Source organism: Corvus moneduloides, chromosome 2 (genome assembly GCF_009650955.1).
Source record: "Corvus moneduloides isolate bCorMon1 chromosome 2, bCorMon1.pri, whole genome shotgun sequence".
Taxonomy (NCBI): domain Eukaryota; kingdom Metazoa; phylum Chordata; class Aves; order Passeriformes; family Corvidae; genus Corvus; species Corvus moneduloides.
The window spans coordinates 17,383,046-17,399,693 of record NC_045477.1 but is presented as its reverse complement, the minus strand read 5'-3'; the positions used below and the strand labels follow the sequence as shown (position 1 = coordinate 17,399,693).

General features: G+C 54.2%; 1 protein-coding gene across 1 annotated transcript in view; it reads left to right on the top strand.

Moving 5' to 3' along the window:
- The first annotated feature begins 7,760 nt into the window (after positions 1–7,760).
- Positions 7,761–16,648, top strand: part of PDE2A (phosphodiesterase 2A) — a 41,696-nt gene continuing 32,808 nt past the window's right edge. The window contains exon 1 of the mRNA XM_032097870.1: positions 7,761–7,995. Within this exon, the coding sequence (XP_031953761.1) occupies positions 7,928–7,995 (68 nt within the window). The 5' untranslated portion in view covers positions 7,761–7,927. The remainder of the gene's footprint in view (positions 7,996–16,648) is intronic.

Genomic DNA, 16,648 nt, shown 5'->3' with positions numbered 1-16,648 from the left:
TAAAGAAACAAATAACAAAATAAAGAAAAATGATGAAATAAAGGGAAGCAATAAAATAAGGGGAAAATAATAAAAAGTAAAGGTGAACTTTAAAAATCCCTGAGACTTTATAAAAAATACAGGGTAAAAAATCTCTTTGAGGAGAATCACTTCAAATTGGCTATTTATCGGTGCAGCATCCCGCCGGGAGGTTTCCATGGCTACCTGGCAGCCAGCAGCCGGGGCGGCAGCATGCCAGCCCCAAGTGCCTTGCCGCGTGTCCCTGCTGTCCCCCAGGCCATGAACCTTTGTGCTGCACCGCCGGCGCCTGATGCTGCTGGTGTCGAGTGAACACCATTGCCCTCAGGCCCGCCGTGAGGTGCTGCCCTTGAAGGCTCAGATCCTGAGGGTTGGTACCCACCTGGGGAGATGCCCAAGGGACTAGAGGCTGGCACTGAAGGCACGGCAGGAAGGGGGTGTCCTTGCAGAGCCCCCTGTGTTAGGAGCAGAGCTGAGCCCCCACCTGGGAAGGAGGGAGGGATGTCTCAAGGCACTTCTGCTGCCCAGAGGAGCACTGAGTTCCCCCTTTACCCCTGGAAACCTCATCACTGCTTCTCCCCACCCCAAGAAACCCTGGAACATGGTGGGGAGGAGGCTGTCATCCAGAGGACATGCTATCACCACCCTGGAGGAGCTGAGCCCTCTCCTTCCTGCTCACCAGCCGTGGTTTGAGGCAGATGGTTGGGAAAGCTTTGGGAAGAGTCTTTTGGAGCCTCGTGCCATCCCTTGGGGATGCTGCTGCTGGGTTTGGAGGGATAATGTGCAGGAGCGTTCCCAGGTTGGCGGTCGCATAGATCCCTTCCATGATCCCGAGGACCATCTTAAAGGCAGCCTCTCTCCATGGAACCCCCATTCCCTCTTCTGGGTGCACCCATGGGCCATGACAAGGGGACACTGATTGACCCTGACCCCTACTGGAGGTGCAGGGACACTTCTCATCTGCCCCAGAACTGTTGGAAGGCAGAACACTGGGACACCTCTTCCCAGGAACATGGAGCTCCATCCTGCTCTTCCTGTGTCACCAAGGCTGCCTGATTCCTGCCCTGTCCCCTGTCCCTTGGCTCATCTGCCACCCACCCTGGGGGCATGGGAGTGTTGGGTGCAGAGGAAAAGCCCCTCCACTCCATCATCTCCAAAGCATGGGTGGACCCCTGCCTCTGGGTGATGGGAAGGGGGAAGAAGGGATTTTAGACTTCTGGTCTCAATCTGCACCCCAGTGCCACCCCAGGACTGGATGCCTTGGTGCCCACATGCCCTCTTCCACAGGCAGGAATGTGAGAGCTGGGAAGGGCTCAGGGGTGGCAACAAGGATCTCCAAAACCTTGAACATCTTTGGGATGAGGAACCAGTGGAGGGGGACAGGTGTGGGTCCTTGGTGTGAGGGAGGACTATGGGGATGGTACCTGGATCGTGGTACCTGGTAGAGCCCTGGGAGCACCCTGGGAGAATCCTTATTTCTCCTGACAGTTCTTAGTACCAGGGTCTGATCCTGCAGCCCTGCTTAAATCCCTGTTTCCCACTGCCTGTGTGCTGAGTGTACTCCCCAGCACAGCCCAGGTATGGATGCTGCCACCTGGAGAATGGCACCACAGGGACATTTTCCCCTACTTTGGTCTCGGGGACACATCAGACCATGGGAGGAAGGAAACATTTGAGGGAAAATGAAAACTGAAGTTGGAAAGTGGGGGCAGAGGGTCTCCCCACACCCCTTACTGTCCATGAGCACCTCATTCCCCTGGCTCAGCACTGGGGAAGGTCACCCGCCTGATGTCCTGAGTGTGATAGAGCCAGCGGGTCCCTGTCCCCTCCCGCACCCAGCTGACAGATGTGACCAGGCAGGGTTACACTGGGGGAAGCTGGAGGGCAAGTTCAGTGACAAGTGCTGGATGGGGCTACAGGAGCTGGCACCAGCCACCCTCCTGCTGCCCTGTCAATCCCAAGGGCCTGCAGGTTGAGGGGGCTGTGGGTGGGGGGACTATAGGCTGGGGGGGCTACTGAGACCAGCTTGTGATGGTGTGAAACAACCCTGGAGAAGGTGGCTGACTCAGATCTCTTCCTCTCCCTCCTCCCTTTCCCCTTCCCTTTCCCCTTCCTCTTTTCTTTCCTCTTCCTCTTCCCTCTTCCCTTTTCCCTTCCCCCTCTCCCCTTCACTGTCTTTCCCCTTTTTTGCCCTTTTCTCCCCTTCTCCCTTCCCCTTTTCCCTTTTTCCTTCCCCTTTCTCTTCTTTCCTTTTCACCATCCTTCCTTTTCCTCTTCTTTCCCCTTCCGTCTCCAAATCCCATTTCCAAAGCCAAGGAAAGCCCTTGCCTCCTCAGGCTACCCGAGACCCTTCCTGTGGTGTTCAGAAGCTCCATCCCAGCTCCAGCACCTTTCCAGCCAGCAGCACCAAACCTGGATGGCGCCAGTGTGGAATGGGCTGGCACTGGTGGTGACAGCATTGCCCCAGTGTGGGTTGTGGGATGTAGTGGGAATGCTGCACCCTAACAGCCCCCAAACAGCTCCCTGGGATACCCATCCCCACCCCAAAATACACATGAGGTGTTTCTCCCTGTTCTGCCCCCATCACAGGTGAGCTGTTGGACCTGTGGACATGGGGAATAATTTTCTGGATCACTGTGAATTTATTTCCTTTTTTTCATTGAGAACATCTTGTACCGACGTTGCAATAAAAACAAGGCTCCAGGTTCCTCTGTGTGTTTTTTTTCTGTTCTTTATCTGTTCCCAGGATAAATGTCAATGGAAATGGAAAAGCTTTTCTCTGTCTCGCTGTTTTCTTCCCTCCCTGAAAGACTCCTCAGGTTTGTGAGGGAAAATGGTGGAAAAATCAGAAAGGGAAAAAAATCCCCAAAACTTGCTGAGATGGAATTTCCTCATGGATATTTCTGTATATGTGGCAGGACCAGGAGAGATTAAACAGATATGTAGATGTGGCACTTGTGGATGTATTTTAGTGGTGGGCTTGGCAGTGGTGGGGAACTGTTTGACTTGGTGGTCTTTGAGGGCTTTTCCAACCTTAATGATTCTGTGATTCCATGATTCCAAGTAGGAAAGTGTACCATGGCACGCACCATCCCAGGAAGCTGGACTGGGTGTCTTCAGAGGAAGGAAAGTATCTCCTTGCATGCACAGCAAGGGAGCTCACAGCTGTGAGCGTGATGTAGAGCCCATTTGTAGGGAAAGTATTCAAGGAACAAATTGCTTTGTATCAGCAAATACATCTCCATTAGCGCTGGAATTGGTATCCTGCACAATGTATGCTCGAGAACAAAGCCTGGCTATTCAGAGCTCACAGAATTCAATCCTGTGGCTGAGGAGTCTCAGCAGAAAGCAAAGCAAGGCTCGTTTCGTATTCACACCACAAATATCACTATGAGACCACAGAGATGGAGCACTGCCTACGGAACTCTGGCATCACTTCACCTTCCCAGCAGTAAATAAAGACATGCAGCCCATGTTGGTGCACAGTGCAGGATCCCCAGCAGGTCCAGCAAAGAGAAACAAGAGAGATTTGTAGGAGACATTGTGTCTGTTGTCATGTCTCCCAGGACCCTCTCCCTCCAGCCAGGAGGCTGGGCTAAGGTGCCCCCATCAGATGCACCTGTAGAAAGTTTCTTGGTGGATCTCGCTGGTCATCACTAGGGCCTTGCTCCTGCAAGATGGATCAATGAAGCCCTGGTTTGAGTGGCTTTTTAGAAGGAGATTGGACCAGGAAAGTCCATGCTCTATAGCAACCCTGCTAGACAGGGAACATTACAGGGAGGGGACAGGCCACCCTCCACCAGGCACATTCCTTCTACTCCCCATGGGGTGGAGGGGCTACCCAGAGATGCCCATCCAGCAATGCCCATTCAGCGATGCCCACCCAGCAATATCCACACAGCAATGCCCACCCAGAAACGCCTCGTGTGTTTCCAAGCAAGAACTAGCAGGCATTTATTTGAAAAAAAACCAGGAAAATCAACTTCAAACTGAGCATTTTTAATGAAGCACACCAAAACATTCCAGGAGCACTAGAAGCATTCCATCAGGCTTTTTCCAGTTCTCAGCCTCTGTGGCACTCCTGGGGCTTCACACACTGTGCCGCTATTTGTGGAAGGACTCTAAGAAGCTGCTTGGACATGGGGCAGAGTTTTCTCTTGAGGAGAAAATAGTACAGAGAGGTGTGGAGTTGAGAAAAACATCTCTTAAATACCAGGAATAACATTTGGAGAGGGGAATAAAAGGGGAGAAAGCTGGGCATCACACTGGCCACATGGAAGGAGTCCCAGGGGGTTTGGAGCAGGCTGGATGGTGGGGATGTGGTGCTTGGGTCCATAGTGTAGTGGAGGGCTTGCAGTGGTGGGGGAATGGTTGGACTTGATGGTCTCAGAGGGCTTTTCCCACACAAATTCCATGATTCCATGGTAATATGCAGACATGATGGTCCTTGCCTGGCATCTGGGGATGGATGGTTCCTTCTGGTGGTCCTTGCACCCAAATCTGCTCTGATCTTCTCAGCTGCTTCTGCCTGGGGACCACTGCAAGAAAAAAAAATCTATTGGGAATAAAAGGCTGGGATAAAAACCCATGGGAATCAGCTTTTCGGGGAAGGAGGGGACTCCTTGTAGACGTCTTCATGCCAAGATGATGGGAGTTAGCAGCTCACTGGGTGTGGGATGGTCCATACATGGCTGCCACCTTGCTCCCACCATCCACCATCCACCACTGCCACTGCAGAGTGTAGGGACCAACTTGGCCACCAGCCACTTTGGTGGGAGAAGATGAATGAGCACTGGAATGGCTCCCAGTCCTCAGGGCATCCCATGGGGCCCCACAGTGGGTTCCCTCCCCAAAGGAGTGCAGGATATGAGCCCAGCCACCTGATGTAAACCTAAGTCATTAAACCTGAGACTCAGGTGGAAATAGAGATTCGATTAAAGTGATGGTCCTTAAAATAATCTCAAATTAGTCCTGGCTCTACTCTCAGCTCTTGGGGGAAAATTTGGGCAAGTAATTGCAGGTCTGGGCCTCAGTTTCCCCTTGCAGATAACAAAGGCAGAGGATCTTGTGTAACTGATACAATCCACTGCCTATATCTGTAGACCATGGGGATATTAATCCTGGTGAATTTGACAGGAACTGATGTGATGTGAGCACTTATCTCTTAGTATCTACTGCTGCCCTGAACATCCCAGCTGGTGGATTCACAATGGAGCAGGGAAGCAGCAGCCCATCCATTGTCACTTTAAAGTACATTCCTCCCTTCTCCCCACAGGCAAATGACCCTGAAGAGATGAAGGTCTGCAAGGCTAGTGAAGAGCAACCAAAATAGCTCTTTTGGTGCAAAATCTCAATACACTAAGCCAAGTTCCCAGTTTGGGAGTATGTGTTGGCCCTGTGGTGCAGCACACAGCATGGGGAGAGAGTGCAGAGGATGCAAGTACTTGTGGAGGGATGCAGCGGAGCCTGCAGACCCCAGAGGTGCTCCTGGATTCACCTAAGTGGCCATGCTAGCTCAAAACAAAGGTCCATGTCTCCCTGTTGCCAGTGGCCCAGAGATGCCTAGGGTGAGGGAAAGAACAGGGCGAAGACATGCATCTTTGTTAGCAGCATAGGCAGTGGGATTCAGGGTACCCCTGGCATGTTTACTGGCAACACCAAGCTCTGTGGTATGGTCACCATGCTGTAGGGAAGGGATGGCACTGAGGGGGATCTGGACAGGCTGAAGAGGGGGGACTGTGCCAGCCTCATGAAGTTCAACAAGGTTAAGTGCAAGGTCTTGTACCTAGGTCAGGATAATCCCAAGCACAAACACAGGATGGGTGGAGAATGGATTGAGAGCAGCCCTCGGAAGAAACACTTGAGGGTGTTGATGGATGAAAAGTTCAGCATGCCCTGACCATGTGCACTGACAGCCCAGATACCCACTGTGTCCTGGGCTGATCCCCAGGAGTGTGGGCAGCAGGTAAGGAAGGGATTCTTCTGCTCTGCTCTGCTCTTCTCTGGTGAGACCTCTCCTGCAGTGCTGCTTCCAGGTCTGTGGCCCCAGCATCAGAAGGACATGGAGCTGCTGGAGGGAGTCCAGAGTAGACCATGGAGATGCTCTGAGGACTGGAGCACGTCTGCTGTGGGCATCCCTGCTATGGCTGAGAGAGGTGGGGATGTTCAGCCTGGAGAAGAGAAGGCTTCGGGGAAACATTAAAGCCCCTTCCATTGCCTAAAGGAGCTCCAAGAGAGCTGGAGAGGGACGTTGGACAAGGGTCTGGAGTGACAGGACAACAGGGAATGGCTTTAGTCCGACAGACAGCAGGGTTATGTAGGATATTGGGCAGAAATTCTTGGCTGTGAGGGTAGTGAGGCCCTGGCACAGGTTGCCCAGAGAAGCTGTGGCTGCCCCATCCCTGGAAGCATTCAAGGCCAGGTTGGATGGAGCTTGGAGAAACCTGGTCTAGTGGAAAATGTCCCTGCCCATGGCAGTGGAGTGCAACTGGAGGATCTTCAAATGTCCCTTCCAAGCCAAACAATTCCGTGGTTCTATGATCCTGAGCCAAGACCTTCATCAGCTGGATGACCTCCTCCCAGTCTTTGTCCAGGACCTGGTCCCTAGTAGCTTCACCTTTTGTCTCTAATGCTTGTGCTGGAAGAAGTTGAAATGCTTAAATATCTTTGAAAGTTCAAGTTGCTGTTGCTCCTTCTTTATTCGTTCCCCTTGTGCCAGGAGGTGTGAGGTTTGATAGAAACCTCTGACCTGGGTTCAGTGTAGGATGGATGTCCTTCTCCAGGGTCCCTCTTGGAAGTGCAGCTCCAATGCATCGGGTCTTTGGCTGGAGAGCACAGGCAGCACTGGCGCTGCAGCAACTTTTACCCTTCTCCAGCTACTCTCTGGCACTGTCCCACCCTGCCGACAGCTCACTCTGCCAGACTCCAGACCATGTGGCCCAGGACAGGAGATCAGCAAGTTCAAGCTGGGGATCGCCCATGTAGCTGGGACCGTTTGCAGGGCCTCCATTCTTTGGCAGGAACCTGTTTGTGGGCCAGTGTTGTCCAATATTATAGAATCACAGAACTGTGATTTGGAAAAGCCGTCTGAGACCACTGAGTCCAACCATTCCCCCAGCACTGCCAAGCCCACCACTAACCCACGTCCCCAAGTGCCACATTTACATGGCTCTTAAATCCCCCCAGGCATGGTGCTTGCAGTGCTTGACAACTGTATTGGGGAAGAAATTGTCCCTTATATCCAATCTAAACCTCTTCTGACAAACTTGAGGCCATTTCCTCTTACAGAAGAGGAAATACATTACCAATGCTGCTCAGTGCCCTTGGGAAAGCAACCTGCCTGTGGATCGAGTGTTGCCTAGTGCAGCTCAGTACCCCTGGGACAGGAACCTGTGGGACCAGTGCTGCTCAGTACCCCTGGGACATGGACAAGTGGGAACAGTGTTGCCCAGTAGTGCTGTGTGCTGCCGACGCCACCAGGGCAGTAGCCGAGTAGACGGGGCTTGCGGTCCCAGCCAAAGGCGCCGGGTGGGACGGCTGCCCCCGCGGGGAGCACGGTGAGGGTAGAGCCCGTGGCCACTCTCTAGACAAAGGCGGCTGCTCCCCGGCGCGGCGCGGCGCACGAGCGAGGCCGGGCGCGGCCCGGGGTGGGCGGTGGCGGGCGGCAGGTGCGGCCCCTTCAGCCCCTCCGCTGAGCGGCTCGGCCCCCGCCCAGCCCCGCGGAGCCGCAGCAGCGCCGTCAATCAGCGTCGCCCCCCCTCCGTCCTCCCTTCCCGCACGCCTCGGCGCGCTGCATCGGGCTCGGTGACAGCAGCGAGCTGAGCGCGGCGGGAGTCTCCGCTCCCAGCCAGCACCGAGAGTCGGGCGCGGCGGCGGCGGGGCTGGGAGGGCTGCCGAAGCATGCGGAGCCATGGGCCAGGGCTGCGGACACTCCATCCTCTGCCGGACCCAGCCATACCAGGCGGCCGCATCTGACATGTGAGTTCCCTCCCGCCGGCGCCGGGGATGGGGGACCACGCCGGGAGGGAGGGATGCTCTGGGAGTGATGCTGGGCAAAGGAGCGAAGGAGACATCAGGGACGCAGGAAAAAGTTCCTCCTGCCTGACAGCTGTCAGCGAGGGGGTGGCAGGGAAATGACAAGAGGCTGCGACCCCTCCCTGTTTCCCACTTGCCACCTATGTTAGCCCTGGGGCAGGTCATCACTGGTGTTTCTGTGCCAGAGGGCTGGTGTGAACAGAATCCCCCTGTTTCCCCATCACCCTCATCCCATGATGATTACCTGCAAGGGTGGAAGGCTCCTGGCCCAGTGGTGGGCTGCAGGGGGGGCCCGGGTGACTTTGTGAAATTCAGGTCAGGCCTCTGAATTGTGGTTTTGGCAGCTTCACACAGGGCAAGAGAAGCCACCCCCTGCACCCACCCACTCACCAAACAGATTTGGGGGTCCCGGTGTCACAGTGCCTGTCTGTATATGGTGAGGTGGGAATGGGGCTCCATGGGTCATGGTGGTCTCATGCTGCAGCAGACACAAGGGACTTTGTGTAAGAGCATGGAGTGACCTTGCTGAGGGATGACAGTGCTCCCTGGAAGCAGGGAAGGGTGATGCTCTGAAGACCCCACGTGGGAAGAGGGGCTGAGCTGGCTAACGGGAAGCTTGCAGTGTCTCAATTCCCATCACCCACAGGCTTGACTGGGGCTGGTGGAGACCCCCTTCTCTGTGTGCACGCATGTGCAGCACTCACGAGGCTCCACAGCTGCTGGGGAGCAGGCCATGCATGGGCGGTTCACAGTATGTGGGTGCTCTGACTCCTGGGTACCAAGAGATTGGGGTGCTCCCAATCCCTTCTCCCCCTACTCCAGCGGGATCAGATCCCACATTGTCAAAGGGTGAGCTGAACCACAGGAAAGAGATACAGGTCTTAGGGCAAAAAGGCTTCTCAGTGCTTGTATTCCTTTGTCTGGCAGTGCCAGCTCCACATGCTCAGGCTCTGGCCGAGCTGCCTGGCTCAGCAGCCCACACCAAGACGACCAGAACCAGGGGGCACATCGCTGCACTGGGATGTGCCCGGAGCAGCCTTGGGTCTCCTGGAGCAGGTGCTTTAGGTGATGACAGGAGTATTGGGGTGCAGGGAATCTTCCATCCACTCCTGCCCCAGTGCTACACATTTCCCTCACCGGGTTTTCGCACCTTCATGAGTTGACCTTCGGATGAGGACTTTGTCTCTCTCCATAGAAAATACCCTCCAGCATCTCCATTGCCTACATGCAATGTGTGGCTTGGATCTGTCTTCTCAAGGCCCCAGTAGGTGCCGATCCTCCTACACTTCCGTGGGTGCTGGGTCTGTCTCTGCAGGCAGCATCCTTCCCTCAGTTCTCCTGTCTCACTCCCTGGTGCTGTGTGTGCTTTGTTTCCTGCAGAGATCCTTCCCTGGTGCTGCCTAAACATGTGCATGTGTCCTTTTCTTTAAGCAAAACACACAAAGGTCTTGAAATGCCATGCGATCCCGATGTTCCCTCCTGTCTCTGCTGCTGTTTAAAGGCTTTTAAAAGAAGTAGGTGACAGAAAAGATTGGTGTAGCTGTGTTGGCTGTGCCCCTCAAGCTGCCCCAGGCAGGCAAGGTAGGAACAGTGAGTCCAGCTGCTTTCCCCTTTTACCCAGGATACGTCCTTCATAGACATTTGTCCCTATTCCTGTAAACCCCAAGGGGTATATAGAAGTGGCAAAGCTTGCAAAGAGCTGTCAGAGAATGATGCCCTTAGCCCTGCAGTGCTCCCTGGAGGGGTTGCAGTAGTGAGATTGGTGCTGTGGGGAGGGCTGCTGCCTGCTCCCTGCCTCCACTCCAGCCCTGCGGTGTTTGATGCTGGCTGGCAATGATGCGTGAGACTGGGATCCAGTGGCCCAGCTCTCCCATGTGCATGGTGCATTTTTTGCAAGGGGATGCAGGTGCAGCATTATCCAGGTCACATTTTAACCCATTTCTTCCTTTTCTCCCACTGGGAAGTGTGTTCCCGGGTGGGTGGACGCTGACCTGGTTAGCGGTGGGTGGGATGTCAGGGTGCCTGGAGCTGCTGCTGTCACAGCATCTGACAGCAGCTGGGGCTGGGGAAGAAGCTACTGAGCCCTGGGGATGGAAAACACAGAGGAGGAGATGCTGCTCTGAGCACCCCTGTGAAAGGCCCCAGGTCAGGGCTTCCTTCAGGGCAGAACACTGGCTGGGATGCAGGGGGTGTGAGCTGGGCATTGGCCTTGGAGCACCTGCAAAGGTGAGGGCAGGCTGCCAAACCACCTCGAGAACCCCCCTGACCCTTCATGGCTATTGCTGGTCCCCAGGCTGCATGTGTAAAGTGCCATGGAAAATACCCACTCCATTGTCCTGTCAGTTTGGCCAGGATGGCTCTGCTCCTCCCCAGGCCCTCACTTGCCAGGGAAAGGGGTTCAGTGGAATGAGGTTAACCTGGTCCCCCATTGTTTGGGTTCTTAGGTGATGTTCTCCAGGTTTTTTGAAGCCTGGGGCTCTTCCTACCCTTGTAACTGGGGCTCTTCAGGATCACTCACCTGCCTGGGCACCCAGCCCTGGAGCCTGGAGGTGCCTGGCAGGGAAAATGGAGGGGAAGCTCCTGGTTGCAAGCTTCCTGCATTCTGCATATGCCAGGAGCTTCCCAGCACCCTGCACTTGTCCATGGGAGATCTCCAGGGTGAGTGAGAAATTTCCCCTCCATCACCCCAGGGCATCTCCCTGAGCATCTTCAGCTTTAGAATAGGCAATTGTTTGGAAGTGTTGGGAATTGGGCCAGATTCTGGCTCTGTTAGTGAGGACCCTCACCAAGTGTGCCCTGGCCATCATCTCCAGCAGAGCCCTGCACATTCCCTGTGAGCTGTGCTGCTTTGGGGGCTCTGGGAGGCTGAGCATCCATCTAGGGCTGAATGCAGGATTCCCTGGGGGCAACGGTGGATGCAGCAGCAGTTTCTGGGAATCCCTCTTTCCTCCTGCTCCCCTCTGACCCTGGTCCTTGCTTTTTGCTTTTGTCTCATTCCCTGCTCCCACGTGGCTCAGCGGGAGCTGCGCTGGGCTGCAGACAGAAATGCCAGCAGGGCCCGGAGCTGCGTGGGACTTTCTGCCTGTCCAGCTTTATCCTGTCCTCCTTAATGGATGGGCCTGTCTGGAGGGGGGAGTGAGTGGGATGGAGAGTGTTGGGAGATGCTTTGTCTGCTACCATGGCTTCATCTGTGCAGCAGCAGCAGCAGCAGTGGGGTCAGGCAGTGGACAGGCTGCTGAGTGTGGGCAACAGGCAGCCTGGAGCTCAGATCCCCCTGGCCAGGGTGCCAGCGGTGGGTGGAAAGTCTCACCCGCCTTGCAACAATGGGCGATGACAGCAAGATTTGATGTTTGAGGAGTTGGAGCCTGAGCTGTGGGATGATTGGTTTGGGTTGGAAAGAACCTTAAAGCCCATCCAGTTCCAATGTCCCTGCCATGGGGAGGGACACCTTCTACTACACCAGGTTGTTCCCCATCCAATCCGGCCTTTTAGCAAGGTCTACAAAGGTGTAGGAAGGTCTACAAAGGTGTAGGAAGATGTTTGGAAACACCTTGTAGGCTGTCCCCAAACCTTGTCATCCACACAGCATCCTCGGGGAATGGACCAGTATAGCAGCCTATGGGATTTGCTGTCAGGAATGTCCCCGAGGCTGGTTATTTGGCAGCAGCAGCCCTTGATCCGCTCCTGTCCCAGATCCTGCTCCCAGTACCAAATCCTGCTCCTGGACCCATGTTCTGAGCCCTGCCTGCATCACTGGTGTGTGGAGTCAGAGGGGAGGAAGGACTTCGGAGAAGCTTGAGTGGGTTCAAGCCTTCTGGGTCTTTGTCAGTTTGTATTTTCTATGATAAATCAAATAGAACAAGGAGGGGCATTTGGAAGTGGGGTGGGGTGCATTTCCCACTGAAAATATTAAACCCTGACTTTTTTGGCTGGGGCTGGGTTAGGGCTTAGCCTGAGCATTGCGGCCATCGAGGACAGCTTCACTATGTGTCTCGGCATCCCCAGAACCCTCTGCTCTCCACCCAAGGAGGGAAAAGCAGCCAGCAGCTGCCAGTGCAGCCCTGGGACAAAGTGCTGACTTAGCCAGAAGCCTCCCCTGGCTCCCAGTTGCTTTTCAGCCCCTTCCCAGGCTGTTAGTAACTTGCACGTTTCAGCTGGGTGACTCAGAAGACAGCGAGAAGATATTTATAAGGAGCATTTGAAAGGCAGAGACTGGTGAAGGGTTTACTTCCTCCTCTTCTCTTGAGCTGTTGCCAGCTGAATGTGGCTGTGCTTTGCTTGGCTGTGGAGTGGGGTCTGGTAGGTAACCTGTCCATGTTCCCTGAAGTTCAGTGTCTGCTTGCTATGGCGTGAGGATGCTGATGCTCCAATGAAAGCCTCCGTGCAAACCCCTTGTTGTTTACAGGCACACTAAATCTCACCCCATTGCAGCAGAGCCCTAATGCTACTGCCTGCAAGGAGAGCCAGAATTTGGGAATACAGGGATTTTCAGCCCCAGCGTGTCTGATGGTCCCCAGGCTGGCTCTGAGGCATGGAGCCCTGCCAAGCGGGGGCATCGATCAGCCTGGTGAGAATGGTGGTGATGCTCTCGGATGTGTGTGCAGCTTCTTGGTGGTTTGGGGTTTCTCCTCACACCAGAGCTGTCCTGTGTACCTACTCCTGCAGCGAGGATGTCTCCACAGCCCTGTCCTCAAGCCAATACTTGGCTTGAGCCTGGGTGGAAGGACACAGGCCATGCGTATTGCTGTGTTTTCCCTTGCTCTCCCCAAAATGGGGTCTTTCCCCACGTTTTTTACTAGTGTGATCACAGACGGCTGGATCTGTGAGTGGAAAAAGCAGGTGGAAACCATGAAGGTTTTAAGTAAGAAATTGGGGTCGGGGAAGGTGGTGCTAGTGATGGGGAACAGTGCCAGTGCCAGAGTCCCTAATCTCCTGACTCAAGCAGGATAATGGCAATTTTCAAGAATTTGATTGTCAGCTGCTCAAGCCAGGAACTCCTGCGGGTGCTGGGAGGAGGGTCTTGGATCCTGAGCATGAACATCCTGGGGAGCTGCAGGATGTGGGGACCCCCTTGGTCCTTCTGCAGCACCTCAGGGGTGGAGCTTGGCCTCCCTTTGGCTGATGAGGGGCTCGGACTGGGCCTGAGGTTAGGATTAGGGTTAGGGTCAGAGCTAAGGTTAGGGGTAGAGCTAAGATTAGGGTTAGGGTCAGAGCTAGTGCTAAAGTTACGGCTAAATTTAGGTCTGGGTTTAGGGCTACAATCAAGTTTAGGGCTAGTGATTGGGTTAAGGATAGGTTTAATGTTAAGGCTAAGGCTAAGTTTAGCATTAAAGTTAGGTCTAGGGCTAAGATAAAAAATTTAGGGTCAGGTTAGATCAAAGATTAGTGTTAGAGCTGGGGTTAAGTCTAGGACTGGTGTTAGGTCTTTGGCTAAGTTTAAGGCTCAGGTTAGTATCAGGACTAGGACTAATTTTAGGTTTATGCTTAGGTTTAGGTTTAAGCTTAGGTTTAGTGTTAATGGTAGCCTAGGGTTAGATTTAGGGCTAGGGTTAGACCTGTGCTGAAGGTTAGTGTTACCATTTGTGTTAGAGTTAGATTTAAGGCTTAGTTTAGTGTTAAGGTTATAGTTAGGTTTAGATTTAGAGCTAGGCTGGGTCTAAGTTTAGGGTTAGAGCTATGGCTGGGTGTAGGTTTATGGTTAGGTCTATGACTAGCGTTAGGGTTAATGCTAGACTAGACTTAGCGTTGAGTCTTCCAGGACAAAGGCATGCAGTGCCCTCCATGCTCCCTCAGCAGAATATGCTCCATTTTCCCCATCAGCACAGCCTTGTGGCCTTCCCATCCATGTTTTTCCCCCTTCAGCTGAGCCAGAGCCTGTCTGGGACCGGTCATGTGGTTTGATTTTGTCTCCCAACTGTCCTGGTCTCACTGGGGAGTGGGACAGATGCTGAGTCAGCAACACTGCTGGATGAAACCCCCAAAACTGGAATGTTTTGCTAAAGCTCAAGCAAGGAAAAATGGTGCTGGGTGTGGACAGAGCAGGTCTTGAGGCTTGAGAAGAGTCTATGTGGAAATGCCAGCCAAACTGCTGAGGGCCAAACATTCCCCAAAATCAGCCTGAGGGCACTAAGGTGCCTTTTGGGTGCTGGTTTCCTTTGATCAGACCCGAGATGCAGGCAGATGCAGCAGCAGAGTTGGGTGAGCATTCACTCCAGAGGATGCCGCAGGAAATGAGTTGCTCATGGTGGGTGCTGGGTATAACAAACCCCGTGAGCCTTAGGAAGAGGTTGAGGGGGCCTGCTGTTGAGTCTGACTGTCTCCAGTCAGAAATTATGCTCCTGGGAATGGCTGTCAGCCCCTGTCAGGCACCTGTCTCTGATCCTGCACCTACCAGATCAACAAGACACACCTGGAACTTCTTGGGGTAGGATTTGTGCTGTGTTGTGCCATGCTGCAGACCAGGTGGAGGGGCCACGAGTGCCAGTAGCTCCACATGGTTTGGGAACCCAGGGTTCAGGGTAATGCCAGAGACATGTCCTTGGGGCCCCCCATGTCCAGCTGTGACCATCTCCCCCTCTTCAAGGACACAAAGCAACCTGTCCCACTGTGCTGCTCCTGTGAGAATGCATGGATGGAAAGAAGGTCTCATCCTCCCAGCAATACTGTGGGAGCTGGCTTCTGGGGTGTGTGGGTATGCTGTTTTGGTGAAGATGGAGGGCTTTGTGAAGGTGGGGGCTTGGCGCTGCTGGAGAACCCCCTCTCCCCTGCTGCGCAGGCAGGGACAGGGACAGCAGGTCTGTGGGCTGGCGAGAAGTGCAGAGTCAGGCACGGTGTGCGCTGCCATGCACAGAGCCTGGAGGGAGCTCCGTGTGCCAGCCGAGAGTGCAGAGAGCCGTAGCGTGGGCAGGGGGACCCCAGTTATGTTCCCCAGTCCCCTTCCTCCTGAAACTCCGAATCTGCAGGCACTGCAGAGAGCCCAGGTGCTCCCAAGAGGGACCGCGGTGACACTCTGGGAACCCTGTTTCTGTCCTTACCTGTGCAGCTCAGTTGGATCCTGGCTCCTGAACCAGTCCCTGTCTGTCACCAGGGACTGTGACACAGGGAAGAGGACAAGGCTAGGGACTCTTCTCAGGTGGCACCTGGCTGCCAACCCTCCTGCCAGCGCTCTGTCCAGGCACAGTGTGGCAGGGAAGCTGGAGCCAGCAGTTCAACCACAGAAAAGCCATTAATTAATGGAAAGCGTGATCCAAGATTAAAAGCCCGACATGCTCCGGCACTGGTCCCAGTACCAGTGGGATCTTGGCTGTGCCAGGGACCAACCCAGAAGGATGCACCAGGGGAGGCTTAGTTTGGATATTAGGGAAAATTCGTTCCCTGAAGGGGTGCAGTGCAGGCTGCACAGGGCAGTGGTGCAGTCCCCATCCCTGGAGAGATTTAAAAGCTGTGTGGATGGGTTAACATGGGTTAGTGGTGTCCTTGGCAGTGCTGGGGGAATGGTTGGACTTGATGGTCTCAGAGGGCTTTTCCAACCTAAACGATTCTGTTTCCATGATTCCACATGGCATCTCCATGCCCATCCCAGGGCTGAGCTGCATCTCTCTGCCGGTTCCATCTCTCCCCCAGTACCCACACCAGCCCCATCATTGGAAGTCCTCACAGCCAATCCCCATCCCCAGTTGCCCCCTCCCCTCCTCTCAGGGAAAGCTGAGGCTTTGGAAGTTAAAAACTCAACTCAGGTCTGGGAAACAGGTTGAAGGTGTCAGACAGAGCCACTCTCACCCTGATGAGCCTCCAAGGCATGAGTGGCTTTGAGCTGTGTCCTCCTTTGTCTCTCCACAGATGGTCCCCACTCCCTGCACTAACTCTGGCTCATGGGAATATTGGGATCATTTGGGAGGAGGTTCTGGCCCAGTGAGTGGCTCCCACTTGTGCCATGTTCACAGATGGAGGATCCAGTGAGAAATCTGTGGTGTTGCTTGGGAGACCATCCCTGCTTCTGGGGGGCTGTACTTCCCAGAAAGCATGGGGCATGGAAAGCAGAGGCAGGATCCTGGCTCCTGCTCTATTAATACTATTTTTAAAGGAAAAAAATGCAGGAAAAGAAAAAAAAAAAAAAAAAGCAAAGGGTAGATGATGAACACATGCTGAACCACCATCAACGGCAGCTTTTTTCCCCCCTCTAGTTATCAACTAAATGTACTAATTGAAAGATGAGTTGGCAGCATCTGTAGTGCTGCATTTATCCAAGGACAATTCCCCAGGGATTCAAGGTAACTGTGTGTTTTTTCTCTCGCCTTGCTATGCTCCTGCCTGGTTGGCTCCCTTGGGGTGCTGGTGGCTTTGCTTGGAGGTCCCCGTGGTGGTGGGATTTGCAGGGATGCCATGCAACAGGGATGAAGATTTGCAGGGCTGCCATGCAATGGGGACAGGGATTTGCAGGCTTGCAGGGCTGCCAGGCTTTCCAGCCCTATCACTGAGGCCAGCTGCATTCCTGTGGCTCCTGGCAGCCCCGGGAGCTGCTCTCCCAGCCTGGCAGCAGGGGCAGCTGGCTGCATAGGACCTGATGCTCCAGGGTGGAGCACCCGGAGCAGTGTGT